The sequence below is a fragment of the Manis javanica genome, chromosome 10 (genome assembly GCF_040802235.1).
Source record: "Manis javanica isolate MJ-LG chromosome 10, MJ_LKY, whole genome shotgun sequence".
NCBI classification, from domain to species: domain Eukaryota; kingdom Metazoa; phylum Chordata; class Mammalia; order Pholidota; family Manidae; genus Manis; species Manis javanica.
The window spans coordinates 85,087,601-85,104,419 of record NC_133165.1 but is presented as its reverse complement, the minus strand read 5'-3'; the positions used below and the strand labels follow the sequence as shown (position 1 = coordinate 85,104,419).

At 41.7% G+C, this 16,819-nt stretch overlaps 1 protein-coding gene across 4 annotated transcripts in view; it reads left to right on the top strand.

Annotated features, from left to right (window-relative positions):
* Positions 1 to 14,331, top strand: part of EIF4B (eukaryotic translation initiation factor 4B) — a 30,172-nt gene extending 15,841 nt beyond the window's left edge. Inside the window, exons 7-15 of one of the 4 annotated variants that reach the window (XM_017669852.3) lie at positions 1,722 to 1,847; positions 1,952 to 2,125; positions 7,464 to 7,692; positions 8,704 to 8,801; positions 10,049 to 10,262; positions 10,826 to 10,881; positions 11,457 to 11,562; positions 11,860 to 11,932; positions 12,316 to 14,331. In XM_017669852.3, the coding sequence (XP_017525341.2) occupies positions 1,722 to 1,847; positions 1,952 to 2,125; positions 7,464 to 7,692; positions 8,704 to 8,801; positions 10,049 to 10,262; positions 10,826 to 10,881; positions 11,457 to 11,562; positions 11,860 to 11,932; positions 12,316 to 12,396 (1,157 nt within the window). In that variant the 3' untranslated portion in view covers positions 12,397 to 14,331. Of the gene's footprint in view, positions 1 to 1,721; positions 1,848 to 1,951; positions 2,126 to 7,463; positions 7,693 to 8,703; positions 8,817 to 10,048; positions 10,263 to 10,825; positions 10,882 to 11,453; positions 11,563 to 11,859; positions 11,933 to 12,315 lie in introns of all 4 variants that reach the window. The other 3 variants (XM_017669850.3, XM_017669849.3, XM_017669851.3) reach the window with 3 other exon arrangements.
* The last annotated feature ends 2,488 nt before the right edge of the window (positions 14,332 to 16,819 follow it).

Genomic DNA, 16,819 nt, shown 5'->3' with positions numbered 1-16,819 from the left:
GAATCAAGAGACATGACTATTTTCTCACCTGAAACCTTGAATTTAGAGCAAGAAGGATGGATAACAAAGTGAGTGTGCTGTTATCCAGAGCCGCCTGGTTTGTAAGACTAGGTGATGGCCCCAAAGTCAGCTACACCAGCCTGCTAGAGGTTCCAGACCATACCAAGAGATTAGAGACTCCTTTCCCAAGCATTGGACCCATGAAAGGAGACCAGGGCTCGGGAGGCTGACTATACTAAGTATTACCTAAAATCTCAACAAACACTTGTATATTTCCTGGCTAACTGTCTTAGTAATTATATACTTACTGCCTTCACTGCAGATCTATGTGTTCTTTGCAAGTCCAAACTTACTATCATTTTAATATTCACTAAAAAAATCAGGTTTAGAGTTTGCCTCTTCAGAAATTCAAAAGATACTTCAGAATAAACATGGCAGATTTTTTTATATTTGACTTTTATTTTAGATTCTGTCCTGTGTATAATTGTTTTACTGACATAAGCATGTCCTTTATAAATTTAAACTACCAGAGAATGGATGAATGTTCCTATAGACAAAATGATGTTTCCAAATTAAATCATTGTTTAAAAGGAAGCAGTCAAAGAAATAAGATCCCTGTCTGGCCTGCACACATACATTATTAAGCTCAAAATGGATGCACAGTTTTATTTGATTAGGAGGTTCGTGTTTAGAAATGGAGATTTTTCATATAAAAATCTGGGTTCCTAGGTTCTCTCTGAATATGGGAAGATCTAGCAAATCAGCCAAAGCTAAATAGCCACTGCCTGCCTTTTATAAATGACTTAATACTGTCTAGTTTGCCACCTGAGCTACTACATTCCTTTATACAAATTTCTGGCATTTAGGGGCCTCTGATACTGACATTCATGTGTGTGTAAATTACAGTTTATGGCATACTTCTTCAATTGTCTTCTAAATACATTGAGTAAATACATTTCCCATTCTTTTTTTTAATGGATACTTCCTAATTAATCTGTAGCTCCTGCACTCTCAGCAGTTTCAATACTGTAAACAACGTGGTAATAAACCTCCTTGTAAATGTTTCTTTATTATATGTCCAGTTATTTCCTCAGGATAAATTCCTAGAAATTGAATTGTTGGCCCAGAGGGTATACATAATGTAAAACCTTTTAATGCACAGTTATGAAACAACTTTCAGAGGAGTTATACTACTTTTAACTCATCAACATTGTAGGAATTGACTTATTCCCCTAAACTTTGCCAACACAAGAGGTATCGTTTATTTTAATCTTTCCCATTTTGTTAATGGAAAACATACTATTTAGAGTCTTAATAGTCAATGAACTCATTGTGTGTTGTGTATATTCTCATTTTGTTTGCCTTCAGGTTTGTGATATGTGTATTTTCCCATGCCTGTTAAGTCCTCTGATTAATGCTTCAGTACTGAGTATGGATCCAACTATATTTTCTTCTAGTATTTGCTGTGCTTACTATTTTTTTAGTGTTTAAATAAGTCTTGGAAACTAATTATAGGATATATAGAGATTTTTCTTTACCCTAACTCCTTTTTAAATTGTTAACTTAGCAACATTTATTGGATCACTAGAGAAAATTTTTTCATCAAATACCTAGAAAATGTAGTTGAATACAGATTCTTCTGCTTGGATGTAATGTCATTTTTTAATTAAAACAGGCAGAGCAGTGATTAGAATGATGTTACCTGTTTCTTTTCTCTCTAGAGTATCGAGATCGTTATGATTCAGACCGGTATCGGGACGGGTATCGGGATGGCCCACGCCGAGATATGGATCGATACGGGGGCAGGGATCGCTATGATGACCGAGGCAGCAGAGACTATGACAGAGGTCATTGTAAAACACAAATAAGTTAAATTGCTTTCTTTCAAGAACTCCTTTCTTGCCTTTTCTTCCCTCCAGTGTAATGATCACAATTTGGGATGTATTTACAGGCTATGATTCCAGGATAGGCAGCGGCAGAAGAGCATTTGGTAGTGGGTACCGTAGGGATGATGACTACAGAGGAGGCGGCGACCGCTATGAAGACAGATATGACAGGCGAGATGATCGGTCATGGAGCTCCAGAGATGATTACTCTCGGGATGATTATAGGCGTGATGATAGAGGTAATCGTCATCTTTTCTTAGTGGCACAAACAACCGTGGTGGACACATAACAGAAATTACACCTATAAAGAATGCAGCAGAGCATACTACAAAGAGCATTGGAAAAGGGTTATTACTTAATGGAAATAGAGCAAAGTCCAGTTTTTCAAACCTGCCTTATGAGCATATAGAGTTTACAGTTAAAATGTGTTGAATAAAGTAGAAAGGGAAGACAACATTTGCCAGACGTTCTTATGGTGTGATCTCATTTAATAAGCTACACCTAAAATAGGTGGTATTAGCCCCATTTTTCAAGTGAGGGCATTAAGAATCAAATACAAATACAGTCTGACAGCCAGGAATTGGCACTGTGGGATTAAAAAACAAGGTTTGATTTCAGTGCCATTATACCACAGTAACTGATGTTTCTTAATTAATCGTGAGATGCCAGTACACCCATTCTAAAATCATGCCCCTATGTTAACTGCATTTATAATAAAACATTACAAATCTCATCTCTCAAAAAGTATTAGTAAATGGCTACCGTTTGTATTCTGACTTAGTGATGGCATCAAAAAAGATATCTGGCCCAGATAATTTTTTTCTTTAATTATCTTTAGACATAAACCTAGCCTTTTAACAACACTTTGGTAGCCCTACTCTTGTGCCAGGTGCTTTCTGTACATCATCTCCTATAATCCCCGAGTAAAGTAGACCTGAACACTAGTAAAACACATTGAGGTAATGAGTCATTGCCACATACTGAAGTTCTGCAGTAAAGTCTTTCCTTCTCCCTCAAAACAAAAACAATGTTTTTTAAAAACATTAACCAAAAAAAAATAGTTTCGTTTTTTACAAAACTTTCAATTCATTTTTAAATGCATTGCTGTTATCTATTTCTATGCAAGAAAGCTAGAAATAATATTTAACATTTGTTGAGCATTTACTCTCCACCAACAATGGGCTGAGTGTGCAGACAGGTGTTATATAATCCTAAAATTCTGTCTGGTATAGATAGGTACACTTACCTCCACTTAATTCGTTTATCAGTTTGTCTTTACCTTTTCCTCTCACATGCCCTTCTTGCCTCTCCCAGTAGCTGCACACTTGATTTTTTTTCCTGGTGGTCTTACCCCCAAGTCCCTTTAAGATCTGCCCCCTTGTCTCCAGAGTCACTGTCACTGTCTTTGTTCAGACTTCACGGCTATACCACATTACTAACAGATTTCCTGCCTTGTTCCATTCTGCACACTTGCCCAATTGTCTTCTGGAACAAGATGTTAACTAGATTATTCTCCTTTTTAAAACCTCCCTAGTCTCTCCATCGCCTGAAAGATAGCTTTTTTTTTTTTCATTAAAGTATTCTTGATATGCAATCTTACATTGGTTTCAGGTGTACAGAACAGTGGTTCAGTAGTTACCCACATTATCAAATCCTCACCCTCTCTAGTGTAGTTACTGTCTATGTAGAAAGATTTTACTGAATCTCTGGCTGTACTACAATCCCCATGAACAGCCAACATTATGATTGAGAATTTTTGTGGCCCTTTATCACCCTCACCCTTACCCCAGCCTGTCCCAACCCCTCCTCCTTGGTAACCACTAGTCACTTCTCAGTGTCTTGAGTCTACTGCTGTTTTGTTCTTTCTGTTTTGCTTTGTTTTTATATTCAACAAATAAGTGAAATCATATGGGATTTGTCTTTCTCCACCTAGTTTGCTTCATAGAGCATAGTGCCCTCTAGATCCATCCATGCTGTTGCAAATGGGAGGATCTCTTTTCTTTTTATGGCTGAATAATACTCCATTGTGTATATGTACTACATCTTTATCCATTCATCTATTATGCACACTTAGGTTGCTTCCGTATCGTTGGCTATTGCAAATAGCGTGGCCATAAACACAAGGGTGCATATATCTTTTCAAATCAGGGCTTTTGTTTTCTTTGGGTAAATTCCTAGAAGTGGGATTACTGGAGCAAATGGTATTTCTATTGAAAGATACCCCCTTTGTCTGTACCTATTAATGTACAAGGGCCTTCACTGTTCTGCCTGAAGATTACCTCTTCACTGTGGTCTTTCATCCCTTTCACCTCTACCCTGTCAGGCACATTCTCAGTTTTCAAGACTCTTGGGTGGTCCCACTTTGAAGCCTGTATAGGCTTCCCCAAACACAAGTTAGTCCTAGTCTTAACACTTCTGTATGGATAAATCTGTTTTGTAGAACTTAATATACTATATATTTTTTTACTCTGATCCTCCCTCTAAATGGGACTGCTTGCAGGCAGGAATTAAACACCCCCCATCATACCCCTGGCCTTATTAGCACAGTATCTGAACTATGTAGAGTAGGAGTTATTTGAGTAAGAAGTTGTAGAGATTAAAACTATCTCAGAAGTTATGTACAGACTGTCAATTTAAACCCTTACAGAAAATTTAAATCTTGGTGTGAACTGTACTGTCTTTGCAGACACATACATGTGTAGTGGAAGTGTAAAGACGTGGGAATGATAAATGCCAAATTTGAACATAGTGATTATGAGAAGACAGTGCAGCTAGGCATGCCATCAGGGGAAGATACTTACGAAGCATCAGTGGTTTGTGTACTGTTCTATTACCAAGTGGTTGGTACACATAGTTTTTTTTTTGTATCATTAATGTACAGTTACATGAGTGACATTATGGTTACTAGACTCCCTCCATTATCGAGTCCCCACCATATACCCCATTATAGTCAGTGTCCATCAGCGTAGTAAGATGCTATAGAACCATTACTTGTCTTCTCTGTGTTATACTGACTTCTCCTTGCCCCCCCCACCAACATTATGTGTGCTAATTGTAATGCCCCCTATTCCCCCTTATCCCTCCCTTCCCACCCATCCTCCCCAGTCCCTTTCCCTTTGGTAACTGTTAGTCCATTCTTGGGTTCTGTGATTCTGCTGCTGTTTTGTTCCTTCAGTTTTTGCTTTGTTCTTACATTCCACATATGAGTGAAATCATTTGGTACTTGTCTTTCTCCACCTGGCATATTTCACTGAGCATAATGCCCTCTAGCTCCATCCATGTTGTTAAAAATGGTAGGATTTGTTTTCTTCTTATGGCTGAATAATATTCCATTGTGTATATGTGCCACATCGTCTTTATCCATTCATCTACTGATGGACACTTAGGTTGCTTCCATTTCTTGGCTATTGTAAATAGGGCTGCGATAAACATAGGAGTGCATATGTATGTCTTTTACAAACTGGGCTCCTGCATTCTTGGGGTAAATTCCTAGGAGTGGAATTCCCGGGTCAAATGGTACTTCTATTTTTAGTTTTTTGAGGAACCTCCATACTGCTTTCCACAATGGTTGAACTAGCTTACATTCCCACCAGCAGTGTAGGAGGGTTCCCCTTTCTCCACATCCTTGCTAACATTTGTTGTCTGTCTTTTGGATGGTAGCCATCCTAACGTGTGAGGTAATACCTCATTGTGGTTTTAATTTGCATTTCTCTGATGATTAGCGATGTGGACATCTTTTCATGTGCCTGGTGGCCATCTGAATTTCTTTGGAGAGGTGTCCAGCTCCTCTGCCCATTTTTTAATTGAATTATTTGTCTTTTGTTTATTGAGGTGTGTGAGCTCTATGTATTTTGGATGTTAACCCCTTATAGGATATGTCATTTATGAATATATTCTCCCATAGATGCCTTTTTGTTCTACTGATGGTGTCCTTTGCTGTACAGAAGCTTTGTAGTTTGATTTATTCCCACTTGTTCATTTTTGCTTTTGTTTCGCTTCCCTGGGGAGATAAGTTCATGAAAAAGTTGCTCATGTTTGTGTCCAAGAGATTTTTGCCTATGCTTTTTTCTAAGAGTTTTATGGTTTCATGACTTACATCCAAGGCTTTTATCCATTTTGAGTTTACTTTTGTGTTTGGGGTTAGATGATAATCTTCATGTAGCTGTCCAGTTTTGCCAACATGAGCTGTTAAAGAGGCTGTCATTTCCCCATTGTATATCCATGGCTCCTTTATTGTATATTAATTGACTGAATATGCTTGGGTTTATATCTGGACTCTATTCTGTTCCACTGGTCTATGGGTCTGTTCTTGTGCCAGTACCAAAATTGTCTTGATCACTGTGGCTTTGTAGGAGCGCTTGAAGTTGGGGAGTGAGATCCCCCTGCTTTATTCTTCCTCTCAGGATTGCTTTGGCTATTTGGGGTCTTCTGTGGTTCCATATGAATTTTAGAATTATTTGTTACAGTTTGTTGAAGAGTGCTGTCAGTATTTTAATAGGGATTGCATTGAATCTGTAGATTGCTTTAGGCAGGATGGCCATTTTTACAATATTAATTCTTCCTATCCAAGGGTATGGGATGAATTTCCATTTATTATTGTCCTCTTTAATTTCTCTTAAGAGTGTCTTGTAGTTTTCAGGATATAGGTCTTTCACTTCCTTGGTTAGGTTTATTCCTAGGTATTTTATTCTTTTTGATGTAATTGTGAATAGAATTGTTTTCCTGATTTCTCTTTCTACTAGCTCATCGTTAGTGTATAGGAATGCAACAGATTTCTGTGTATTTGTATCCTGCAACTTTGCTGAATTCAGATATTAGTTCTAGTAGTTTTGGAGTGGATTCTTTAGGGTTTTTTTATATGTAGAATATCATGTCATCTGCAAACAGGGACAGTTTGGCTTCTTCCTTACCAATCTGGATGCCTTTTATTTCTTTGTGTTCACATAGGCTTTCTTTAATATTTTTTGTTTGTCTGAGATACTTCAACACTGATTCTTAGAAATACAATTTCCTTGGAACACTCAGGTTTATCTTGACAGCTTGTATCCAGGGAGAAATCAAGCTCCCTTAGAGTTTATATTAAGATGTTCAGTGTTGCTTGCTTAGCTTTGTGAATCACTGCCAATTTTACACTATACACAGAGACACGATTATAATAAGAACTACAGTGTGTTCTGTATCATTATTGCAAGTTCTCCTTTAACCTCTTGAAGTAATCCATCTTCCAGATCACATTTTTCAGCAGAATACTTTCATGCAGTAGTTTATCATAGTTGAAAATTTCTTCCCAGGTAACACTAGTCATGATAAGTGATATATTTGCCATTTAAATTCTTTCCCTTCTTTGTCTTTCCCTCAGTCTGGTATCATGGGTGTGGTGGAAAGATTGATTGGATTTAGTTATTTAAGTCACCCATCTTCTAATGATATCCATACCTTGCTGGCTGGATTGGCTAGGCCACTAATGTGAATCCCATTTAGCATTTTACAAGAGCTGTGTCTGGAAATCTGGCTTTCCGCCATCAGCTTCTGATGATTTTGAGAAAATGTTATTACTTAGAGTTTTATTTAACTTAGGTCCCCCCCAAAGACCCAAACTGAATCTAAAGCCTCGGAGTACTCCTAAGGAAGATGATTCCTCTGCTAGCACCTCCCAGTCCAGTCGAGCAGCCTCAATCTTTGGAGGGGCAAAGCCTGTTGATACAGCTGCTAGAGAACGAGAAGTAGAAGAGCGGCTACAGAAGGAGCAGGAGAAGCTGCAGCGCCAGCTGGATGAGCCAAAACTGGAACGACGGCCTCGGGAGAGGTAAGCTTCTCTTCGTTTTGAAATTCCCAGCTGTGAATCCAGTAGTTCTTAGGTAGGGCTCTAACACCCCTGGGGGCTCTTGTGAGATGTGTGTGGTACTACTGCTTGTGTTATCTGTCATCCCTTTCAGCTCTACCCTGTTAGGTACATTCTCAGTTTTCAAGACTCTTAGGTGGTCCCACTTTGAAGCCTTCACAGGCTTCCCCAAACGAAAGTTAGTTCTTGTAATTTATTAGCATATTTAGTGTGCGTGGTCTGGGCTGCTTTGTCGTCTGCAGTCTGTGGGACAATTTTCACCCAATGCCTGTCCCTCAAGATTTCAAAGCCTACTAGGTTAAACTGCCACAGGTATAAATCAGTGGTACCTCAGTACAGGAGTCAGCAAATTATTGGCTGTTCCTGTTTTTATAAATAAAGTTTATTTGGCCCTTTATGAAAAAATTTGCCAGACTCTGCTTTAGTGTATAGAGGAAAACACCACCATGTGTGAAGTAACTGGATTTAACTCTTCTCAAGTTGCTGGAGATACTGAAGAGGGAAAATGTTTTCAGGTACATTAAGTGTAGGCTGTAAATTTTTCCCATCTTTTTTCTTATGTGTACGTTGCTTGTATTATGTGTTATTTCAGGATAGTAAAGGAGTTGTCACAAAAGTGTATTTTTAAAATGTGGTATTGGGTCTGATAGGGTGTAAACCTATAATCTGAAAAACTAGGCCTTGTTTTGAATGGCTTGCAGAACTGTGTTACCAGTAAGAGGGTCAGGGGCAGAGTTGTAGATTTTGTAGGAAAATGTCCTTGATCCCAGCTGGTGCTTGCTGAAGTGGTTCCAAGCCACAGAGTCTTAATGTCTGCAGCTTTCAAATGGTTTGAGGAAGAGAGACAGGTGCACACACCCATCCATAGGTAAAGCAAGAGTGATAAAATAAGTGTGTTCTTGAGGGGTCAGCATGGGTCCAAAATGGCCTTCTTTGAGCTGGCCATGATTTAGTTCATTAAATCTCTGTGTACAGACACCCCAGCTGGCGAAGTGAAGAAACTCAGGAACGGGAACGGTCGAGGACAGGAAGTGAGTCATCACAGACCGGGGCCTCGGCCACATCTGGCAGAAGTAAGTCAGACCAGGGTGGGTATCACATCACCGCCCTTTTCCATAACCTGTGTAAGACCCAATAATGTAGACTTTGAGGTGTTATATTCAGTCATGGACTCTATTTGGGTAAGCGTGGATTGATCTGCATTTCTCATTTGCTCTGAAAAATCTGGGAAATGGGCACCAGAAACTTAAATAATCTGTTTAATGATCTTTTCCTAAAGAGAATACTTGACTGTTAGAGGTGTCCCTTCATCGATATGTCTTGACAGCTCTGGGTTTTGTTTGTTCAGAGCAAGCATCCTGTAGCTCTGAGCGGCTCCCCCTAGGGCCAGCCTTTTTTGATACCTTATGTGACCCCAGCAGTGTCTTAAGAGACGATACTCTGTTCTTGTGTCTTCCTTCCTTGAATTTGCTGGTTGGTTACAAGCAGCACATTTAGTGTTTGGAAACTGAATGGCTTGGTTTTCCCTCCCCTTATGTAAGCTGTTGTTTTTTAAGGTTTCTCCTTTCACCTCTAAATTGATTTATATTTGAGCATTTCAGAACATGTCACAAGGCTGAGATGATTTGCAATTCATCCAAGTGTTGTCAAAGTTTTCTGAAAATAATTCATCCTGGAGTAGCCTCTTAATAACAGGGTGTGATGCTTCTCTTTGTAACCAGGGATGACCTTGTGTTGTATCTGTTTCTAAAGAGCTTGCACTTAAAATATAGAAAGAATCTGACAAAAGAAGCTTCTGGTTTTGAGGAGATATGGTGCCCCTTTTTTAAAAAATTACATGTGTATGCTCTGTTTTTCATAAATGCATAAATGTGGTTGTTTTGCGTTACACTTTGTGTATGTCTTGAGCCTCTGATGTTGAAGCTAATCGTGGTTCTTGGAGTCTGAGGATTTATTGTGGGTCCCTTTCACACACATGTGTACATAACATTCTCACATATGGGCATTTTAACACTGAAAATGTAGAAAGGCTGTAGTCCTAAAATAAAGAATACTCGCTCATTACTGGGAAAATTCAGGTGTCTATCCTTGGAGAGTGTTTCTCTTGCATCAGTGAAACATCTCTCCAAATGACATTTGGAAACCACTGGTTTGGGATAATTTCATCTGATGGGAGCAAAATTTGGTCTGTATTTAAGATTAATGAGGGAAAGCAGTAATTTTGGTTGTGGACCATTTTCCACTCTGTTGAGATCCTACTAGATGGTTGTACAGTAGGTTTTTTTCCTGGTAATTTGATCTTCCCACTCTGACTTCACAGATGCACGAAGAAGAGAGAGTGAGAAGTCTCTAGAAAATGAAACACTCAGTAAGGAGGAAGACTGTCACTCTCCAACTTCTAAGCCTCCCAAACCTGAACAGCCCCTAAAGGTAATGCCAGCCCCTCCACCAAAGGAGAATGCTTGGGTGAAGCGAAGTTCTAACCCTCCTGCTCGGTCTCAGAGCTCAGACACAGAGCAGCACTCCCCTTCAAGGTGAGTCAGCTTGGGAACGTAGCAGGTGGGTAGCTGTAGAGTCTTAAATGTTTAAGTATCGTGATACCATGATGGAAAGTGCTCTGTAGGGTGGGCATTAATACAGTATCTTACAAGTTACCCTGTCTTTACTCTCTTAGTTCACATTCCATGATATTGAAGCTGGATCATAAGACCCAGTTGTTTAGTTTTCAAGAGTTTTGATAGCTAGTTGACATCACTTTGATGTCTTGAAATCTGTAAACACTATAAATCAGACCTGCCATTGCCACTGCCACATTTTGGCAGTATGGCCTTCACAGCCCCTTCATTTCTCTAAGTCTTAGGATTCTCATTTGCAAAATAGAGAATAACATCAACCTTGTGTGACTGTGAAATAATAAAGGACATGGCACTTAGTGTTCAGATAATAGCTTTCATTGTCTCTCCTGGGTTTTAATGCTCCACGTTAAGAATGTATTTGGGGTTCTCTGTAAACCTTGGTGCGCTTGGAGAATGATTGTAAATGTATCTGTACCTTCCCTAAGACAACTGATGAGCACAATTACATGTTTTCCTTCTAGTGGAGGGGGGAAAGCAGTTCCGGCTCAACCATCCGAGGAAGGACCAGCAAGGAAAGGTAAGGCCTTAGAAGCTCACTGTCATCTAGAGGTCCAAATGAAAAGCCTGTAGAAGAGTCACAAAATAATGAACTTGGGTGTTTGACACCCATTCTTGTATTACATTCTTAGATTATCTGCCTTTCCTTGCCAGTAGAGGGCAGGAATGGTCTCCTTGGAGAAAGCATGGAGCCCTGCCCTTTCCTGGCAGAACATTTCTTTGAAAGGGAAAAAAAAAAATCGGAAGGAAATTAACGTGCCTAGCCCAGATTAGAAATGTCACCATCTGCAAGGCTAAGGTCACTGCCCAGCATCATAGTCCTTACTTCCAGATTGCTTTTTATAATGGTGTGGCCCTGCAGTGGAACTTTTAGTGGGTCTTGTTGGGGTGGGCGGTCGGTGTGGGTGGGTGTGTTCTAGAGGATGTGGGAAGAAGAACTTAGGAAGGAAGTCTGAGTTGGGGTGAGGTATAATTTCCCTCAGTATATATGAGCACACTTTTCCCAGCTTACGGGAAACCTGGGGGAGAGAGTCATTATTTTACTTGCCTTCAGTGTTTTACATTATTTTTATTTTTACATCTCCACTGAAGCAGATGAAAATAAAGTAGATGGAGTGAGTGTCCCAAAAAGCCAAAGTGGGAACTCCAGCCGTGGTCCAGGAGACGGAGGGAGCAAAGACCATTGGAAGGAGTCAGATAGGTATGCATGTTCTCCTTTTCATCATTTGTAATCTTTCTGCTGATGCTAAATTCATATGTTTTTATAACTAGGAAGTTCTTGGTTCTTCTGGCATTGCTAGGCTCCCTGCCATGAGCAAACTGAAGTCAATCAGTATAGACAGTTACGATTCTGAGAATCTAGAAAGAGTAAAATTAAAATCCCCATATAGCAAGGACTGCTGCTGACTGGCAGTGCCTATTCAGTGCCTTAAAATTGCTTGCGGCTGTTGGGAGAATCCTCTTCTAAAGATGTGCTTTTATGCTTATGTCACTGCAGGAAAGATAGCAAAAAGGATCAAGACTCCCGATCTGCACCTGAGCCAAAGAAACCTGAAGAAAACCCAGCCTCCGTAAGTGTCAGAGGCTTACTCTTAACTTAGCTCACTTCTACTGTTGAACTCCTTTGCATTTGGAGCTGAAAACAGAGTGGTTGAAAGTATGGCATTGTTACTTATTTGACATAGTGAAAAAAACTTAGATTAGCTTTTCTCCCTGTTCTCTACCTTTTCACTACTCTCATCCCTTCAAGATAAAAGGAGCCATCTGATTTGGGTAGGAACCCTCAGGTCTCTGACGGCTCTCTAGCTACCCTCCAGTGGAAAATGCAGATGAGCACGCAAGGGGGTGTGGTCTGCACTGTCCTCCCCTTTGTCAAAGTGTCCGTATCCTGTTTCCTGGTCTCTGATAGGAGCACCCAAGGCCTTGGTCATCTCACCACTCTTGTCTGTTGCAGAAGTTCAGTTCTGCAAGCAAGTATGCTGCTCTCTCCGTTGATGGTGAAGATGAAAATGAGGGAGAAGATTACACCGAATAGACCTCTGCATCCTGTGCTTTCTTCTAGTCTCTCTCCACCCTGGAACATTCAAGAGCAAATCAAACCTCTATCCAGACAAGACAAAATAAAACTCACCATCTCCTGGAGATATTTCTTAACTTTTTTTAAAAAAAACAAAACAAAAACAAAATGAAATTCTTTTGCATGCTGCTGCAGCCTTTAAAGTATTGACCTAACTGGAGAACCGCTGATTTAGCCGGAGAGAGTACAGCTTTTAATGGAAAAGTGTGTTTTTATGACACATGCAGTTGCCTGTGTGATTAGTGCCTGGGGGCCTCTGTTTAGAGAAATGGCAGTGACAGGGATGCAGTGTCTGGAAGCTGGTTGAGCAGTAGAGCAGGTATAGGGAAGGGTGTGAGATTTCTACTTTTAATTCTTATCCTATTGTGGCATATATGAATTCTCAAACATCTGAGTAAATTTTCCTCGGAAAGGTAGGTTTAGTCTTTGAAGTTGTTTTAGTCTCCGGGAGGCTGCCAGCCCCTCTTATTTAATTGAGTTACTGGGGCCAGCCTAGGGGAAGTTCCTTCATTTTTACCCCCCAGGGGGGTAGTCGGGAGTGAATCTACAGGCCACTAAAGAACAGAACTGCTTGATGACCAAAATAAGTGGGGAAATCATGATTTGAAAAGAGGCTTTGGGGAGGTGATGAATTATTTTGCACCACTAATAGGGGGAAAATGGTATGATCTCCAGTAAACACAGGAATGGTTACTTCCTGGAGCAGGAAGCACTTAGGGGTCATGGGAATTCCCAAGTCTTATGTGTCCTGGTTTTGCTGTCCTTTCTAAAGTTCAGATATATCCACATTGTTGAAATCTTAAAGCTTTTTAGATCTTGTCATCCTCTCATGTTCCTCATGCTCCTTTCCTGTTCCCTTCCCAAAAGCAGCTTCTATTTAAGTCACACAACGTGATCTAGGCATCCTATGTCCGCAGGAGCTGAATCAAATGAGGGATCACTGCTTTTCTCTAGCAAATCCTGGCTCCTTCATGTCCTTTTGACTCTCACTCCTTCGCTCCACCCATTCCTGTTCCTACCGCTTTGACCCCTACACCTCAGAAAACTAGAATTAATGGTCTCAGGTGATGGGGGGGTAGATAAATTGGGAACCTTTCTTACAACCTTGATTGGGGTTTTCATTTTTGTTTTCGTCTTTTTTTAAGTTTCTGTATTGCCACTGAAATCCCACACCAACCTTTGGATTTATAATGTGGTCTAGGCCAGTGTGTGGTGTTCTGTTTGGTTTAGCTTCCCTTGAGAGAATAAATGATAATGGAGAGAACTATTTTACAAGGTCCTGGTTTCTCTTGCAACATAGCTTAACTTGGCCTGCTTTTATGTGCACCTTTGTGCTGTCAGCCCAGTAGGTGGTGGCGGTAACACTGGCACCTGCAGAGAGGTGGTGGCAAGCCCCTCTCCCATCGGTCCTAGGTTAGAGGTCACCAGCCATGCGAGGGGATTGGTTTTATGAGTGCTGTAGCAGGGGACAGAATGAATCATCTACCCAGTGGACATAAAAGACCAAGTTAAGTGACTTTAAATAATTGGCTTAGATTGACTAGTTAGCTAGAAGTGGCTTTTAGAGAAATCCCCAAGGCTAAAAGGGGTTTTTGTAAACCAGTTGCTGTAGACGATGAAATGGTAGGGTTTGCCCTCTTCATGTCTACTCTTTCCAAACAGTTGTGTCCAAAAAAGATTTTTTTCCCTACTCCCCTTCTCCCCCACCCCTTAAAACAGAAACCAATTTATGTCCCACTCCTCAATATATGTAAAATTTGTACAAAAATATCTTCTATGAAAATGATTTGTAATCTGTAGACTTGATACTTGGGAGATGTCTTGATGTAAAATCCCATCCTTTGGGTTGTGGGTTTTTTGTTTTCTCCAAATAAATCTGATCTTTAAAGTTCATTTTAATGCTGAAATTCTTTGACAGTAGCACCACACTCCCAGTGCTTTTTATTGGGCTCCCCATTGACATTCTGCATCTCCCCACCCAATCCCTGAAGTTCTCAGCATTGGAAACTGGTCTGTGTAAGCACAGAGCCTAGGCTCACAAAGGGAAGCTGTTCCGTTGAGGCCCAGGAACTGGGAATTTGCTTCAGCTGTCCTCCAGCATTTGTGCCTGGTGTTTTAACCTTTGGTAAGCATTGGAATACCCCTGTTGTCTATTTCCTCTCCCATTTACCAGCATGATGTGGGAGCTTTGGGGATAAACCCTCATTTCCCTAGGGCAGTGCTTCCGGAAACCACCCTTCAGCCTGGAGAGGTGCAACTCCTTTCAGGTTACCCTGCACAGGCAGGAGGGAGTTAGTTAACGAGCTGGTCTGGGTTACAACTGAGGCCACTTTTCTCCTAATCAGCTCAGACTCTGGGGATTTTCCAAACAGCTAGGGACAGACTGTTCATTGTTGCAAGGCAGGAAGGAGGTTAAGACAGTGGTAGAAAATCCTTAAGGTTACAAGGGGGGGTGGAGCATAAAGCCCAGGAAACCTTAGTCTTTGACTAACAGTTTGGGGAACTTGGAGCCAAGGGGAGGGGAGCACAGTTACACAAGTGCCTTTCCTGGGTCAACAGCAGCAACTGCTCTCAGGTTCTTGCTGGTGCATTGATCTCTTCCAAAGTTGAGGGGTAAGAGGCTCCATGTGCTGTGAAGATTCAAAAGCCTTTTTGTAGGTTTAGGTGGGGAGGGGAGGGCCTCCTGGCTGTGGAACTTCCAGTGCAGTGTTTACTGAGACTCCATCACAGGAATCAGTCACTTTCTCCCAGCCTGCCTTTAGAGCCACTTTCTTGCTGTGCAATACTGAGGTCTGGGTCAGTGATAACGGAAAGAACTGAAGTGAGGTTGCTTTGAAAGATTCATGTTAGTTGGGCACAGAGGGGAAAGGGAGGAGCTCCTGTACTGTACTGTATCCTGAGAGGTTACTCTAAATCCAAGAGAAAGACACTGGCAGGTGCCCCCTCCTCCTCCGTCTTCAGTCATAGAAGGATGTGTGGACCCTCTCAAGCCCAGCTGCAGAAATGGAACCCAAGACAGTGGCCCTGTCAACCTGCTGTAAATCTTGAGCAACACGAAAGATGCTGCTCCTCCTTTACAAGGGCCAACTGAAGGCCGATAGGGTACCATGTGTATAACAGTCCTCTTAGCCAAGTTTCTCCTAAAGAGAACCAGACACTAGGCTCTGGATCCCAAGGCAGTGGGAGTCCCAGTTAGTGCCAAGGACGTCACCTCAAGTGCTAAGAGGGCTCACAGCATCTGGTTTCTCAAGAAGTGGGAGAGCTACACATCTGCTCCTGGGAAGCATTCTTTGTCAAAACTTTTTTTCTCAGCAATCACCGTAGCCCCCAGGGCCACAAGGGAAGGGGCACCCCCCTTCCCTCACCCTCCCACCTTACCTGAAAGGAGTCTGGAAGAGGCAAGCTGTGCTGCTTCCGGCCCAGCACTGGCAACCTCTGGCTAAACAATACTTCCCTCTGTCCTCAGTGGGGAGATCTGCCTCTGGAGTCAGCTCTGCCTGCCCCTTCCCCTGCTCTCCAGGTCCCCAGTACCGGAACCCTCCACTCAAGTTCCCCTAACCCAGTGCTCTTCCAGCCAGGGCGGCCAACACCCTCATGCCCTCCTGTAGCCCCCACCCCAAGAACCTAAGCACACTGGGTCACAGGCAGGGGATCATCCCAGACCATGGAAAAGGGGGTTCAGCCTTCAGTCCCGAGAGGTGGGCTGTCTTCTGCATAGTCAAGGTAAGAAAACTTGCATGGGAGGAGGCTCAGAGGGTGTTCCTGAAATTGTTTCACCTTCACTAACATCATCTGGTTTTCCTCCTCCCTTTATCTTCCTTTCTGAAACTCTGGCTGCTCTGAGTTAGTAGTCAGGATGACTGACTGGCCCCATGTGCCCCATTTCTATTTCACCCCCACCAAACCACCTCCTGTATCATTTTTCACTCTCAACTTTCCTCATCAGTTTCCCTCCTGCAGCTCCTTCCCCTCCACCTCCGGTCCCAATGTTGAGAGTAGGAATCAAGTCTGAACTGGAAGTTCCACTGTGCAGACCCTCTCCCAATTCCTTGGAACCTCTAAAGTTCCTCTCCTGGGTGGCAACACCAGCTTCAGTGTGAGGCTCTGGCCCTGCCCACTGCCCACATCCAATCACATGCCTCTTCTCTGAGTCTCAATCTGTCACTTGGTACCTTTAGAGATTAGAACCTACCCTCTTGGCATGCAACAAACCCAAGGGGGTGGGAAAAAATCCCCAACAAACTCTGGGAACAGCAAGACATTAAAAGAGGTAGCTGTAGGCTCCAATGAAATGAACAAACTTTTTTATATCTCGTGTATCCTGCTGACATAATCAAATCTTGCCAAATACAGAATGACCTTCAGTCCTGCTCCTACGCCT